General features: G+C 44.4%; 1 protein-coding gene across 2 annotated transcripts in view; it reads left to right on the top strand.

Annotated features, from left to right (window-relative positions):
• SMOC2 (SPARC related modular calcium binding 2) overlaps positions 1–15,778 on the top strand; it is a 220,804-nt gene that overhangs the window by 101,057 nt on the left and 103,969 nt on the right. The window contains exons 5-7 of one of the 2 annotated variants that reach the window (XM_045391759.3): positions 1,646–1,693; positions 5,052–5,102; positions 7,408–7,482. In XM_045391759.3, coding sequence (XP_045247694.1) covers positions 1,646–1,693; positions 5,052–5,102; positions 7,408–7,482 — 174 coding nt within the window. Of the gene's footprint in view, positions 1–1,645; positions 1,694–5,018; positions 5,103–7,407; positions 7,483–15,778 lie in introns of both variants that reach the window. The other variant, XM_045391758.3, reaches the window with a different exon arrangement.

The raw sequence follows: 15,778 nt of genomic DNA, 5'->3' as shown, positions 1-15,778 counted from the left end.
TTGAGAAACTCTGTCATGAAGGATATTATAATTCTGAGCATATTTACATTTTCCTTATGATATTAAAACCTGCACAGAAATATTCAGAAATATTACCAAAATATGATCATTTCCCGTCAAAAGTAGAAAATACTTTTTGCCTCTTTCGGGAACACATGATAAAAATAAACTGATGACTAAGAAGCTTAAGCTCTTTAAGAAATCTGGATTTGTAAAGAGATGGTCCAAAAGGCAGAAACAAGGGAAGGAGGATTTTGAGAACTTCAGGAGGTGGCCACACAGTGAGGTTAGCTTTGTATCCTGAGGGATTCTTACCAAGAAAAACCTTGTGTTGCAAGGCCTGGAAACAACATAATATGTAACCAAATGGTAACAGTAACAGCTGGGAAAGAGAGAAGGGCTGGCTTTGGTAGATGAACCAGGAGAATTGTGTTCCTTTTTATTCCCTGGGGACAGCAAATTCCCAAACGCATATTATTTAGTTATTTTTAGATATGCAGCCAGCAGGGAAACCGCTGAGAACTTTCCCGTGTAAATCCTCATTCAGCTTTCCTGAAGTCAGCATTGTCTGATGAGTACCTGTCACAGAGGAGGGTTTGGGATGGCTGCACTGTGTTCCTTCATGGGAACCGCTGATGTGTGTTCAGGGGTGTCTGGGCAATGCGACCCCGAGGCAGCGTCCACCAAGAGTGCTGGAGGATGGATGGCGCCTCCAAGTTCCTCCGTTTTCTCTGCCATCCAATGAATTGCTTGTAAATTTCCTGCCACATTACTATTGCATTTCCCAAAAATAAGATAAGCATCCCCAAAATGTCATAAGCTATATTTTTAATATGAATGTTGGTCTGTATTTCTGTCATATTCAAGATTGAAAAAAAGAAAACAGAAACAAATAATTTCAAGTTCCAAAATGTTTCTGCTGAGGAGTTTTACTGGGCGTGTCTATGGCTATGGGAATTCCAGCTCAATTCTGAACAGAATATTCAACTGCCAACAAACTCTGAGAATAACCGTTTTTATTTCTCAAGTAGGTATACTAATGAGGGGGAAGTGGATCCGTATAGCGGCGTCAATCTGTGGGAAGAGAAAGAACTACACTTTCTGTTTGTAATATACATCTTTCAGCAATATATAAACATTCAAACTTGGTCGCACATTACTTAGTAGATTTTCAATAGTCTACCAAAAGGTAGTTCCTCACCATTCTCCTCTATAAATCAGAATCAAGCTGAAATCAGGGTTTTTAGTTATCTTTGGTTGTCTAATGTCTTAGGATTTTAAAAACATTTCCTTTTTTACCTAATTCACTTCAGTACCCCAACATGGGTATGTATGTTATGGTTATGATGACATTTTTCAGATGAAGAGACTGTAATATATTGGGTTTTAAGGTCTTCTATCCATGTGCAACCCCTTAGCACTGGAAATAGAAACTAATCTTTTGTTGCTGAGTCCTGGGTCTGCAAGTTTAGGTGATAGTGTCCCCTCAGGGTACTAGACAGCTTGCAGAATTTAAGTAGAAAATGCCAGAGTACTGCAAATTAATCAAAATGGAGCAAAAACATGTGCGTAACTTAATTTGTGATGACCATTTAAGAGTCCAAAATAATTTCATTTCACTCCACTCCTTAATTTCCTCCTCTAGGTTCCATAAATGAAAAGTTACCGCAACGCGAAGGCACAGGAAAAACAGGTAACTATCTTAGAATAAATGTCTGTGATGATATACAACATCTACTTTAACTTATCCTGTGAAATAACTTCTCAAGTTAAAGTTTAAACATCCACTAGTGACAATGATGAGAGCCGAGCCAGTTTGTTACTTCTTTATTCATTCAGCAAGTGCCATTCACTCTTATGATCACCAGCTCCATTGGGTCTGTGCTCTGCTGGGATCGCTGGTGTTGGGCCTGTGCTCTGTGGCTTGTTTCGGGACCATCAGCAGACACTGTTAGGACCCCTTGGAGCCTCCCAGTCTGTGACTGTGGAGAGGGCTGAGGCTCAGTGTTTTGGCTCCCTGTGGGATTCTAAACCATTGCAGTTATTGAGGACCCTGATCAAGAAGCCTCAACTCCTCCCTACAAGGAGGAGGAGGAACTGTTTTTCTACCTACAGCAATCACTGCCTCTGAGACTGGCGCAAACAAGAGCTGAACAAAACCCTTAAACTTAAGCATCATATCACAGCCTGCGGGTCCTGTTTCAGGGTCTGTCATGTGCCCACCACCACTCCCCTGGGAAAGTCTCCATCCTCTTCTCCGCCCTTGCCTCGGCCAACACCCTTCAGTACCAGGACACATTTCTGCTTTTCTCCTACATCAGCCTTTAAAGTCAGAGGTTGTTTTCAAGATGACAGTGTAGTGAACCAGTAACAAACAAAAGTAATATAAAGACAGACCAAGCCAAGGCAGGCAGATCACCTGAGGTCAGGAGTTCGAGACCAGCCTGGCCAACATGGTGAAACACCATCTCTACTAAAAATACAAAAGTTAGCCAGGCATGGTGGCACATGCTTGTAATCCCAGGTACTCAGGAGGCTGAGGCAGGAGAATTGCTTGAGCCCAGAAGATGGAAGTTGCAGTGAGCCGAGATCACGCCACTGCACTCTAGCCTGGGCGACAGAGTGAGACTGTCTCAAAAAAAAAAAAAAAAAAATTCAGAGTTTTATTCAACCAGTCCCTTCTGCATGTGTGGAAACTGTGGTGAGGCCTGTCCCTGCCCTGAAAGATCCTTTGCAAAAAGAGTTCTGTATTACTAAGACACAGACATGTTGGAGGGACAAGCTGGCATGAGAGTAAATGTCAGGCTGTCCAGAGGGCGCCTGCCAAGAATGAGGCAGGAGCAGCTTCCTGGAAGGGGAAATATGTAACAGGTGTGAGCTGGGACAGAAGAAGCCTCAGAGTCAAGGAAGATAGCTCATTTTCCAGCTGAAAACTGATGACAGGCATAATGGGGACACTGGGTTGGGAGAGGGTTTATGTTTGGAAAGGAAGGGGTAAAGTTGCATAGAGCAATAGTGAGCTGCGTGAATTGAGTCAAGAAGAAAATGGGGTGGGCGTGTCGACATTTGTAGAGAAAGGAAGGGACGATCTCATGACTAGAAAAATTAATCAAATGTGGAAAGGGAGGAGGAGACGGAAGGATCATCGTCTTTCAGAGGCCATTTCCTAATCCTGTTTATTATGATATTTATTGTACCCACTGTAAAAAAAATCTAGAGGAATTAGGACATGGGCATGAAAGTAAGTTAAGGAAAGAACAGGCCCCCCACTTTAGGCCTGAATACGCAGAGGGGATACCTGGGTTAAGCAACAGAGCTGGTTTCCAGACACAAATAAGACGAGACACTTCACAGACTCTGATAGAGGGAAAATAAAAACTGCACAGCTCTTCGAGATTTTTGTTTTATTTCTGTAAGGCTGACTTCAGCAGCCACCAATGGCCTTGTTCTGTTGGGACAGAGCCACCCCGTCTGTGTGGGACGGGGGCATGGAGTAGGGCCTATGATGACCGTGCTGAGGGGGAAGTGTGGACAGGGCAGGAAGGGGAACAGCCTCTGGTGCCCAGAATCAGGGCTGAGAGGAGGAATGGACAGTGGGCCTGTTAGTCACCCTGTACCCAGACCACACCTGCCCTCCCTGCTTGCCATTCAGACTGAGCTTTCAGACTGGCCTGGCCCCAGTGACTGGGGAATGGGCTGGTGGCCTCAGAGTGGTGACTTGGTGAGGCCTCAGCAAAAACACACAACAGTAATAATGTATTTGATTGTCCTCATTCCAAAAAATTTCAAATATGTTATTTTAAGACTTTTTGTATGTTCTTGTGTTTAAAATATGTTTCCCATTTTGTTTTATTTTCTTGGAAGAAGATTGTAAAATATTCAACCACAAAAATATTCCTAGTTTATTGTTATTATCAGTGTTAGACTTGGATATTTCAAATAACTGATGTTACATTTTTGTCAGTATTTTGATAGCTAGCAAACTGTTTTCGAGAGATTGCTCAATGTTAAAATTTTTTGAAAATCTGTTTTGATTTTCCCTCTAAAATAAAGTCTTATGACAAACTTTATTCTTTAGACCACTGGGAAGTTCGTTACTTAGTTATCTACATAAGTCTTATGGCTGGACCTCATCTTTGCCACTTTTTCCTGTATTTCAGTCCAAAAGTTACTATTTAACAAAATGATATAAGCAAGCTTCACTGAAAAAAAAAAAAAAAAAAAAGGATGATCCTGAGAGCACCACAGTGCCCTGTGATTGCTTCCCGGGTGGGGCCCTGAGTGTCTGGAGGACTCCTGGCTCATGGGCCTGCCATCCTGCCAGGTCTCTGAGCCATTTAAAACCTCTTACTTTACCAGGGAACCCAACATGTGTGTGTCAATTAATCAAATACAGATTCTCCACTTGGAAAATGCGAGTCCATGAGTGGTGCAGGGGCCTGTGACACCCCAGCCCGCCCTTTCCTCCATTCGCTGATAACTTTCGCCCTGTCCCCTCCACCCCATGCGCCCCTCAGATCCTCGCTTAGATTATTCCACGGCAGCAGTGGAGAGAGGGAGGGCCAGAGGTGTAGAAGGGGGTCCAGAATTCTCCAGCCCTTGCCTTTCTCTTGGGGAAAACAGAGGGCATGTTAAGGGGACATGGCTCTGCTCAACCCCACCCCAGTCCCTGCCAAGCCCTCTTCTGTAACCTCCGGTGGCCTGAATTTATGACTTCTCTTTCCCAGGGCTAGACTTTCTTTACTCTTAATTATTTTGATTCCTTCCTCATCTGCCCTATGGCCTGTGATTGGCTCTGAGAGTTTAGAACTGATCGGATGTTTTCCACGTGGAAGTTAGGTCAGTGTCTAGCCTGGAGCATTTTAAATAGCAGCTGACTGGAGAGTGGGCCTGGATGCCGCAGCAGCATCCGGTGGGGTCTGTGTGGGGTTGCGTTATGGTTGATCTGTGGGGACTGAGTGGAAGTCCTCAGCATCCACCCGCATGCACACTTACTTAACTTACTCTCATAATTGTAGTCTCCTTGCAAATCTTTTCCGTTCTGAATTCAGATGATGCCGTGGCTCCGGCGTTGGAGACTCAGCCTCAAGGAGATGAAGAAGGTGAGCCGGGGGCGGGGATTGTACAGTTTGGGTTGGGGAGGAGCGCGAGGGATGGCGCGGAGCTGGGAAGTGGGGCGAGTCATCCTGTTAGAGCTCCATTCAGTAAGGAGTGTAACATGCCAGACACAGAAATGACTACATGATCTCTCTTATATGTGGAATCTATTAAACAACAAACAGGCCGGGCGTGGTGGCTCAAGCCTGTAATCCCAGCACTTTGGGAGGCCGAGACGGGCGGATCACGAGGTCAGGAGATCCAGACCATCCTGGCGAACCCGGTGAAACCCCGTCTCTACTAAAAAAAAAATACAAAAAACTAGCCGGGCGAGGTGGCGGCGCCTGTGGTCCCAGCTCCTCGGGAGGCTGAGGCAGGAGAATGGCGTAAACCCGGGAGGCAGAGCTTGCAGTGAGCTGAGATCCGGCCACTGCACTCCAGCCTGGGCTACAGAGCGAGACTCCGACTCAAAGACACAGACACACACACACACACAAAACACACAAAACACACAAAAACAAACAAACAAAACCCCAAGAGTGAGAAGAAGGAAACAGCAAGCCGAAAGGTTGTCACCAAGGGTAGGGTAGCATGGAGAAGATAGAGAGATGAGGTCAGAGGCTGCAAAGCTGCAGTTATGTGGGATGGACAAGTCCACACATCCAGCGTACAGCACAAGGAATCTAGTTAATGATGAAATGACAATGGATGGCATCCCACACATCCAGCCCATAGCACGAGGAATATACTTAATGACGAAACGGCAATGGATGGCATAGTAAACATTTCCTAACCACACACCCGTGAAATAACTGTGAGATGTTGGGAATGTGAATTGCTTGGCTGTAGAAATAATTTCACTGGGTAAATGTGTATCTAAACATCATGATGTTAGACAGGGATAAGAGAGCAAACTCACAAGCAGAAATGGACTGCGTGTGGCCGTGTCCAGCCTTATGAGGGCACCCACTGTTTTTCCTGATGTCTTTGGAGCGAGGGGTTTTCCGATATCGCCATGTCGCATTCTCATGAGGGTTTCGTTAAATACACATTTCTAAGTTGAAATTCTACAGTTTGGATAATATAAAATGTATGGCCATTTTCCCTGTTTACATTTCACATCTTTACAAGTGGTCGTAACAAGGATAGATTTCCTGTTTTTACCTTTAATACATTGTCTTAGGTATTTACTAACGTATAAAAAATTACCAGGTCAAAGGGGACCAGGGTTAAAAGGCAAAGTGTAAGGAATACACAGTATAAATTAACAAAACATTAAAGTGTAGAACTGCATTATGCTTTGCAAATAATAATAATGGTGACTAATGCTGCATGGCCCTACGTGCTACACAATGTGGGCTCTGCTGCTGTGAGTCCCTGGGCCTTCTGAATGCCCTTCCGCAGATGAGAACCCTGTGGCAATTGACCCAAGTCCATCTGGGTGTAAATGGCAAATGGCATTCAGACCCAGACGTCTTCTTCAGGGTCTGTGCTCTCACGCACTAACAGTGACCTGCACTATATTCCTTTCTTTTTTTTTTTTTTTTTTTTTTGAGACAGAGTTTCGCTCTTGTTGCCCAGGCTGCTGGAGTGCAATGATGCGATCTTAGCTCGTTGCAACCTCCATCTCCCGGGCTCAAGCAGTTCTCCTGCCTCAGCCTCAGGAGCAGCTGGGACTACAGGCACCTGCCACCACGCCTGGCTAATTGTTTTTTTTTGTATTATTAGTAGAAATGGGGTTTCACCATGTTGACCAGGCTGGTCTTGAACACCTGACCTCAGGTGATCCACCCGCCTCAGCCTCCCAAAGTGCTGGGATTACAGGTGTGAGCCACCACGCCCGGCCCATTCAATTTTATTTGTTAAACAAGATTACTACAAAAGGGGTGTTCCTGAAAAGTTCCAAGCAAAAGTTATATTTCACATATTGCATTTTGTGTTGAGTCTTTCAACTGAGTGAAAACGCTGTATGTTGTGTGAATAGCCACTTTAACTACACAAGGATATCTTTTTGTACATTTGGGTATTTTTCTAAAATCTGATTCTTTTCAAGTGAATTCTGTCTAGACCCAAAGAGATTTTAACTATACTTTTGGATAAAGAGAAGAATGCCAAAAATATTTTAAACGTATGTTGTGATTTCCTTTTGTCTCATGCATATAATCATTGTAACTATTTCTTGACAAATGTACAATGTGTGTTATATTGATTTATTTTGGCTTTTGGACTGCTTGCTGCACTATGTAACTTAAGGAACATTGTGGGTTCATGATGAATTAAAAATGCTTATCATTTCATTTTGGTTCATAGATATTGCATCACGTTACCCTACCCTTTGGACTGAACAGGTTAAAAGTCGGCAGAACAAAACCAATAAGAATTCAGGTAAGACGCTGCCTGATGTCACTTTGTAAGGAGGGATTTAATAGATGTAGAAAATGATGGTTTTTTTGGAGTTAAGTGTTTTGTACAGTTGACCCTTGAACAACACGGGGGTGAGGGGTGCAGACCTGGCACAAACATCTGAGGATAACTTTCAGCTCCCCCCAAAATAATAGCCTATTGTAGACTGGCAGCCTTACCAATAATACAGTTAGTTAACGCATATTTCGTATGTTATATGTATTATATATTGTATTCTTACAAAAATAGAGAAAATGTTATTAAAAATCATAAGGAACAGAAAATATATTTACTATTGGTTACGTGGAAGTGGATCATCATAAAGGTCTTTGTCCTCTTCATCGTCTTCATGATGAGTGGGGTGAGGAGGAGGAAGAAGAGGAGGGGCTGGCCTTGCTGTCTCAGAGTGGCCGAGGCGAAGGAAACATCCTTGTAACTGTGGACCCATGACGTCAGAAACCTGTGGTTCAAGGGTCAGCTGTAAATATTTTCACCTGGTTACTCAGTCATGAAAATAATTCCTATTATTTGATCACCAGCATATATTTTAACATTTGGCATTTGAAAATTAAATTTTCTAAAGTCTTTAACAGATTTCTCTGTAGGTGGCAAACAAACTATAGCTTTAGGTATAAATTGGAGATGTTTGTTAATAAGTAAATAATTATAAATTTGCTTCCGGCCTGATTTCAGAGATGTTAAAAGACTTTGCTAATTTAGTTTAAAATCTTCCAAATGGTGTGCTCTAAAACAGTGTTTGAGAGAACGTTCACCTTTTAAAGCCGACTATTTTGACATTTGCAAGACCAGTAACCGGTTGCTTCATCTTTGGTTAATGATTTTGACTGTTTTCATGGAAAAGGGTCTGTTCTGTAATTTTCATTTAGGCGCTCAGTTGATTGCATGTGTGTTTCTCATTTCCTTTTCAAATGAGGATTTCACAGATTCTTACTGAAGGGAAGCAGCTGTGTAGGTTTAAAGTAGTTCAGCTGCTGAGGAAATATGGCGTTAGTAACAGCTTGGATTTTCTACGATCAGCTTTGGGTGAAAAAAATTGCAAACATTCACAGAGGCTGCTTATGCATTAAAACTTTATCTGTGGTTATGCATCCATATATTCTTCTGCTTACAAAAGAAATCAAAAGGTTTATTAAAGTTCAGGATACTAAGAGTGGTTCAATTCTCTCTTCACCCACCTATGCCTCTTATAGACCCAACCTAAAAAGGACACTTGAGGGAAGTGCCTGAGTCCCCTTAAGCCAGCAGCCACCTCAGAACCCCATGGCAAGTCTATGGTGGGCCTGTCCACTGATTTTCACCTGAAAAGCTCACTTGGCGCAATGCCAAATGAGCTGGCACAGGTTCAGTGTGTGATTTCTGCCCCATGATACTCTTAAATCACTGCCTCCAGCCCCAGAGTCTTAGCTGTTATCTTCTTGTTACTTTACCCTTCTGGGCTGAGATGAGGAAGGGCACACCCCAAAGGCCCCCCACCGTCTACAGGCACACATGGCAGAAACATTTAACACCTATTTATAACATTTTTCTCAGAAATGCTTGTTATAGATGAGTTTTTCCTATTGTATGGAGATATTAATCCCTTTACATGTCTCATGCACTTTTGACACTGGGTTTTGTTCAATTTTGTCACCCCACTTTAAAAAGCTATTTTATTTGATTTATTTCTGTTTCATACCAATTTGTATATGAGAGATTAACTAAAACACTATATGTTTCAGGTTTACTGGTTGATGTGGTTGGGCATTTTGTCCCCTCCCAAATCTTATTTTGAATTGTAATCCCCATACTCTGCACCTGCCAATGGAGAGACCAGGTGAAGATAATTGAGTCATGAGGGCGGTTTCCCCCATGCTGTTCTCATGATAGTGAGTGAGTTCTCACAAGATCTGATGGTTTTATAAGGGGCTGTAACCCCTTCGCTGGGCACTTCTCCTTCCTGCTGGCTTGTGATGAAGGTGCCTTGCTTCCCCTTCACCTTCTGCGTGATGGTAAGTTTCCTGAGACCTCCCCAGTCATGCTGAACTGTGAGTCCATTAAACCTCTTTCCTTTATAAATTGCCCAGTCTTGAGGAGTTCTTTATAGCAGGATGAGAATGGACTAATACACTGGTAGATCTTGAAAACCATTGGAGAATAAATATGTTAGCACCTAAACTTAATTTGAAAAACAAATGTAAAATTCTTGTAAATGATTTTACTGGAAATATACATTATTTTATTTTATTTTATTTTAATTTATTTATTTTGAGAGGAAGTCTTGTTCTGTCACCCAGGCTGGAGTACAGCAGTGCAATCTTGGCTCACTGCAACCTCCGCCTCCTGGGTTCAAGCAATTCTCCTCTCTCAGCCTCCTGAGTAGCTGGGACTACAGGCACCCACCACCAAGCCTGGCTAATTTTTGTAGTTCTAGTAGAGATGGGGTTTAACCATGTTGGCCAGGCTGGTCTCGAACTCCTGGCCTCAAGTGATCTGCCTGCCTCAGTCTCCTAAAGTGCTGAGATTATAGGCGTGAGCCACTGTGCCAGGCTAGGAAATACACATTTTTTTTTAAGCCAATGTAACCATTTCAGGCTTTGGCAGATTAAGCTCCATGTAAGCTTGTGGAGGAAGAACATTTCTGTGTCTCACCTCTCACTTGCCACTTGCAGATTTCCAAGACTTCAAGTGACCTGCCAATTATAATTAACCAGTAAAAACTGAGCAGGCTTTTGGTATTTAGTGGGACTGAAAATAATGTTTTAGGAAATTCCAGTTTACAGAAGTTACCCCACACTATAATTTGATTTAAGTCAGCCGAGATGAGTGGAGCACGAAAGATGGCATTGAGTTGACTTACAGGCACAGGGCATGAAGCTACTGGACTCTGTGTTTAATAACAGTTTTCCAGCTACAAGTTCTTTCTGAGGGGCTGAAGAAACACCTAGTTGGTATTTTAGGACATTAAAAATAGTATTTAATTTATTAAGTTTTAACAATGAAATGACAAGCAATCATAGGATATATATAGTGACCACTGTTTTTGACATTTCAAATATCAGAAGAGTGTCATTTATACTTAATTTTTACTTTTAAAATATACTTTTACTTATAATCATCTTTGGTACATGTAGACACATTCATTTGAGAAAATGTAAATAATTTTTGACAATTATTTGGGTATTTAAAAAAATTTACCTAGCTTGTCAGTACTTTTTCATGTTCTTTTATAAAAAAGGGCCAAACTGAAAATGCATTGCTTTTTGTTTCTCTCTTGTTTCTTTATAAGAGTTAAAAGTAGTATTTTTCCCCATGAATTTGTATGAAAATAATGTAATGTGACTTTTGTTACCGCAGACATAGAATATGGTTGCCATGCATCTAAATGCCTATGTGTACACTAGGAAGATGCGGTCCATATGCTTTGGAGCATATAATGATAGTAGTTTTCTTAAAAGGGACTATTCTTACAAAGGAAAATAAAATACTTCTACTCTGAAAATTTGTACATGGTAGCTACACAATAAAATCATGCCTCCTGTGGGATTTGAATCAAATTGGGATCTGTAGCTCAGGCAGAATTCCTTCATACCCAGGCCAGATTGGATTTAGATTGGCAAAGACCGCCCCCCTCACCACCAGCCTGTTGCTCACCCTAGGCCCCAGCAGAGAGCCCACCGAGGGTGGCCCCTCACTGCCCTCCGAGGTGCTCTGCAGGTGTTGAGTGACGGCACTTGAAAATTCGCACATAGTAGCCACACAATAAATATGTATTAAATTAATAAAGAGTTGTACCAGCATATGTTCCACGGGCCCTATTGTAGCATCATTACTCTTTTTAAAACAAGCTGAATGAAACAAACAAAATAACCAAATTGATAAATAACTGGAAAAGAGAATCTAGGCACCCCTAGAGGTTGCCTATTAGACTTATATTGATTTAAATTTAATAAATATATAAGTGAAACATTCTCTTGGCTCATTTAGTAAGAAAATCATCACTTTCATCATGTGAATCAATATACATTAAATACATGAGTAAAATCTGAAGTTGCCTGTTACTTAAAAGTGCATTACTCCATTTTTCCCATCAATATAAAATTGTGTTAATTCCTTTACTGTCTCAAATAATCTTTGTTTTATTACTCTTTTCATAGAAGATACATAAACTGGTTACAAGATTTTATCAGATAAGACATTTTGTAAGATACAGTCTTTTAATTATGTAAGATTTAAACAAATGTAAATCGAATTAGTACTCTTCCCTACTGGCATATTAAGTACTCTCTAGATTTCTGCCTGATTTCTTTTAAAACCGATCTAAAATATTGAAGAGGAGACTGCAACTTCTTTTCTTACTTGAGCCAGCTACTAACATCTTCACAAAATAACACTCTTCATGAATTACAAACACCGAGGTGCTTAGGGTTACATAACCCATTTGTAATAAAACATATCTCCTCTAGACAAAAAAAGCATATGATCGTGGCACGTCAAAGCCAGGAAGGGCTCTGTCTCTGGGGTGAGGAGGCATCCAGGCTCACAGGACGGTTTCTGTATCATGGGTGCCATTGGCCACCATTTGCCGTAGTGACAGGACCCAAGGGAAGGAGCGTTCAGAAATAATGGGAAGACAGAGAACGTGTGGAAGGCCAGCTGTCCCACATTTTGGTAGGATGATTATTCAGTGGGATGAGTCGGTGAAAACTCATGTTTGAACTGCGTGTGCTGTGTGCATCGCCCGTTCCCCACCACGTATCAGTGTTTCTCACATTTTGGTAGGATGATTATTCAATGGGATGAGTCAGTTAAAACTCATGTTTGAACTGTGTGTGGCACCCGTTCCCCACGAGGAATCAGCGTTTTTCACATTTTGGTAGGAATTATTCAATGGGACGAGTGGATTAAAACTCGCATTTGAACTGTGTGCAATGCCCGTTCCCCACGAGGAATCAGCGTTTTTCACATTTTGGTAGGAAGATCATTCCATGGGACGAGTCGGTTAAAACTCGCGTTTGAACTGTGTGTGCTGTGTGCAGCGCCCCTTCCCCACCAGGTATCCGTGTCTTTCACGCACAGTGAGCTGCCATCACGTTGTTTTCAGGTGCCGTAGTCTCCCACAAGACAGGGGACCAGATAAGCCCCATCATGTTATACTTACTCTCTGTAGATTTCTTAAAGTCATGCTGAAAAACTTGTCTCGATTTCCACCAATTAATCAACACCTTAAGGTATCCTACTATTATGCAGAGCCCTAAAGAGAACATGAAAGAAGTAAGAAATAGGTGCAGGAGCTCAAGAAGCTTCTGTTAAGCTTCTGTAGAAACTTTTCTGTACTTAGGAAGTTAGAAGCATTCTGCTGGGCTCCTGGGCTCCTGGGCAGCCTGCCCCTGGAAGGGGTGGGGGTGCAGAGGAGGGGCATGGAGGCCCCCCCATCTCAGGCCTGCACAGGCCGTTCTGGGACTGCATGTCCTGGAAGACCGTTCCTGATTATCAGGACACAAGGCCAGACGTGGGACCACACACAGTCCTCGGAGCTGGCAGTTAAAGGCAATTCGGTGTTCGTGGCCCGCTGGCAAGGTGGATTTGGTTGCTTTCCTTTTAACATCGTGTGCTCAAATCCTGACAGAGCCATGCTGCCAAAGGGCTTTGTCACGCGGGGAGACGGTCAGGTCGGCTGCCCATCTACATTCTGTGTTTTGGGGACCTCATTTGGTTCTGAAATGGGATTCACTTTGCCCAAGTTGCCGGGAGCATCTGCTGCTGGGGTCCCTCTCACCATGGGGCGTGTGCTCCCTCGGGCACGAGTTCTCTCTGGCATTTTTGAAAGGGCCTTTATATCACTGAAAACGAAAGCTGAAGCAGTGCCTGATATAGAGGGGAAATGGATTTCGCCAAGCGGGCCTGGCCCCTACCGGCGTCTGCACAGCGCTCGCCTGCAAGCGCAGCTCAGGCTTCCCTGGGCCCAGCTCCCGGCTCCTCTCGGCCTCTCCTTCAGGTCGGACTTTGCTTCTTTGGAAACACGCCTGCACCGGGCCTGCAATCATTAGCCGGGATGAGACCAACTGGTTAAAGGCTACTTCATGTTGGAGATTTAAAAAAACACATATTGCAAAAGCGGTTCAACGCGCAGAGAAATTCACCCACTCTGGTCTCCACCCGTCAAATACCTGGGGTCCTGTGACCTGGGGTTCTGGGGTTGGCTGGTTGCGAAGCAGGGTGACGAGGAAGACGGAAGAGCTGTGTCAGCATGCAGCTCCCACCCCACCAAGCTTCCCACCAAGGGCCAAGCAGGGAAGCCCTTACCGTCCCGTCACCTACACAGGTGGCTGGGTAGAGAGAGGCTGGGTGCTGGCTCAGCCAGCCCAGGGAGCTCCTTCTCCCTCTGCCAGCACCCTGCTCCCCGTGGGATTTGGGATGGATGCACGGAGTGCAGGGCCGCCCGTTACGAGGTCCCACTCATAGCATGCACTGTGGAACCTAAATCATGCCTCTTGTGGGGTTTGAACCAAATTGGGATCTGTAGCTCAGGCCGAATTCCTTCAGACCCAGGCCAGATTGGATTCCTATGGGCAAAGACCCCCCAGCAGCCTGCAGCGGGGAGTGGCCGCTCCGGACACACCTTCGCTTTAAAGGAAGGGCAGAGGTCCCTGGAGCTTGACCCTCTCCGCCCTGAGCACCTATCTCTGTTGACCCCTCACCGCCCTGAGCCCCTGTGTCCTGCGCGGTCCTCCTAAGGCCGAGGCAGCACCCGGCAGCCCCATACCAGCAGGGTGGGCGGCTGCTGGCTGGGTCGGGTCCAGACACCGCTGGGGGCATGGTGCGGACGAGGTGGACTCTGAAGTTCAGGGCCTCAGAGCAACACCCTCCTCGCTGTGATGGGGCCCAGGCAGGACTGAGTCCTCGGGCCATGCGGGTCTCAGCCCGAGGCGTCTTCTCCACTGTTGCTGGGGACCACCCTCCAAGTCCAGGCCTTCCCCTCCCTGCACGGGGATGCTGAAGTGTTGCCGGGGGTCCGCGGCTGCGCGGGAGGGAAGGAGGGACTCGGGTGCGGGTCCCAGCTCTGAGGGTGTCCGCGGCCTCTCCAGGCTGGGGTGGGGCTGCCCACAGGACTCTCTCCCCGCCCACGCTCGGGAACCACTTGAAGCTGCGGACTCCTTTCCTCCAGCGTCCTTGAAGCCCGACGTGGGGTGCGGGAGCGGCCTCGGGATGATTAGTTTTTAAGGCGAGTCCGGCTCTGCACCCTCCGGCCCCAGCAGCCCACCCTGCGGCCCCTGCGCCTCCCCACGCGGGAAGCTGTTCCTCGTGGCCTCTCAGACGGTGCGGGCCCCGGGCACTGATGCTTCATCGCCTTTATTTCACATCCCACGCGGGCGCTGGAGGCGACTGTTTGCTGCCTCCTCCAACGCTCTCCCAAAAGCCCAGGGCTGTTTGAGGCCCCCAGAATGCGCCTTGGGTTCCCAGGAGCTTGCTCCAGGCCGAGCCCCCAGGACCCTGCGGCCTTTTCATCTGTTGTGTTAGGTTTTGCTTGTGAGCTGGAGAGAACAGAGAGGCCCCCAGTTTTGTCATCTGTGAAATTCCTCCTCCTGCTTGGGAGAAAAATGCCTTCCTCCCTAAACCATTAAAAGCAGTTCTGTTCAATGTCCAGGAAGAGTCCTTGATGTCCAGGACGCCCTGCAGTTCTCGGAGCCCCTCAGTGAAAAGACTCCTGCTTTATTTAGGGATGATAATTTTTGTTTTAGCGCACATATTAAAATTAGTGCCAAAAGATAATTATCTTTTGATTCTGCTTTAAATCATGCTAAAATGCGTTCCCTAAGGGAAAATGATACAAATTATGTTTTCTTTTTTTATTTCTAAGTTTTTCCTGTTTATTCTGTTTTTCAAATATGACATTACACAAACATCAAGATACCAATTAGATTCATAAGTTATTAATTTTTGGTCATTTGAAGAGATTAAAATACTAAATGAAAGCAAATACCACCTCATAAGTATAGACTGTAAAAGTGTATTGTTTAAAAACATTAATTAACTTACCAAAATATGCATAACTGAATGTATCCAATTTTCATAATTATAAAAGAAGGTTTTAATTTCAATCATATTCGATTTTCAGATTTCAATATTCAATCACACTGTGGTTAAGTAATCAGAATGAAGCTTTTCAACATAAGTACAGAAAATAGTAATAAAAGCAAACCCTATCTCAGTGGTTTGGAAACACACACCAACACGTGTACACACAGGCCTTGAGCTCTCGCCTTGGAAGGAGGGGTAT

The sequence above is a fragment of the Macaca fascicularis genome, chromosome 4 (assembly GCF_037993035.2).
Source record: "Macaca fascicularis isolate 582-1 chromosome 4, T2T-MFA8v1.1".
Classification (NCBI taxonomy): Eukaryota; Metazoa; Chordata; class Mammalia; order Primates; family Cercopithecidae; genus Macaca; species Macaca fascicularis.
This window is presented reverse-complemented; position numbering and strand designations above follow the sequence as displayed.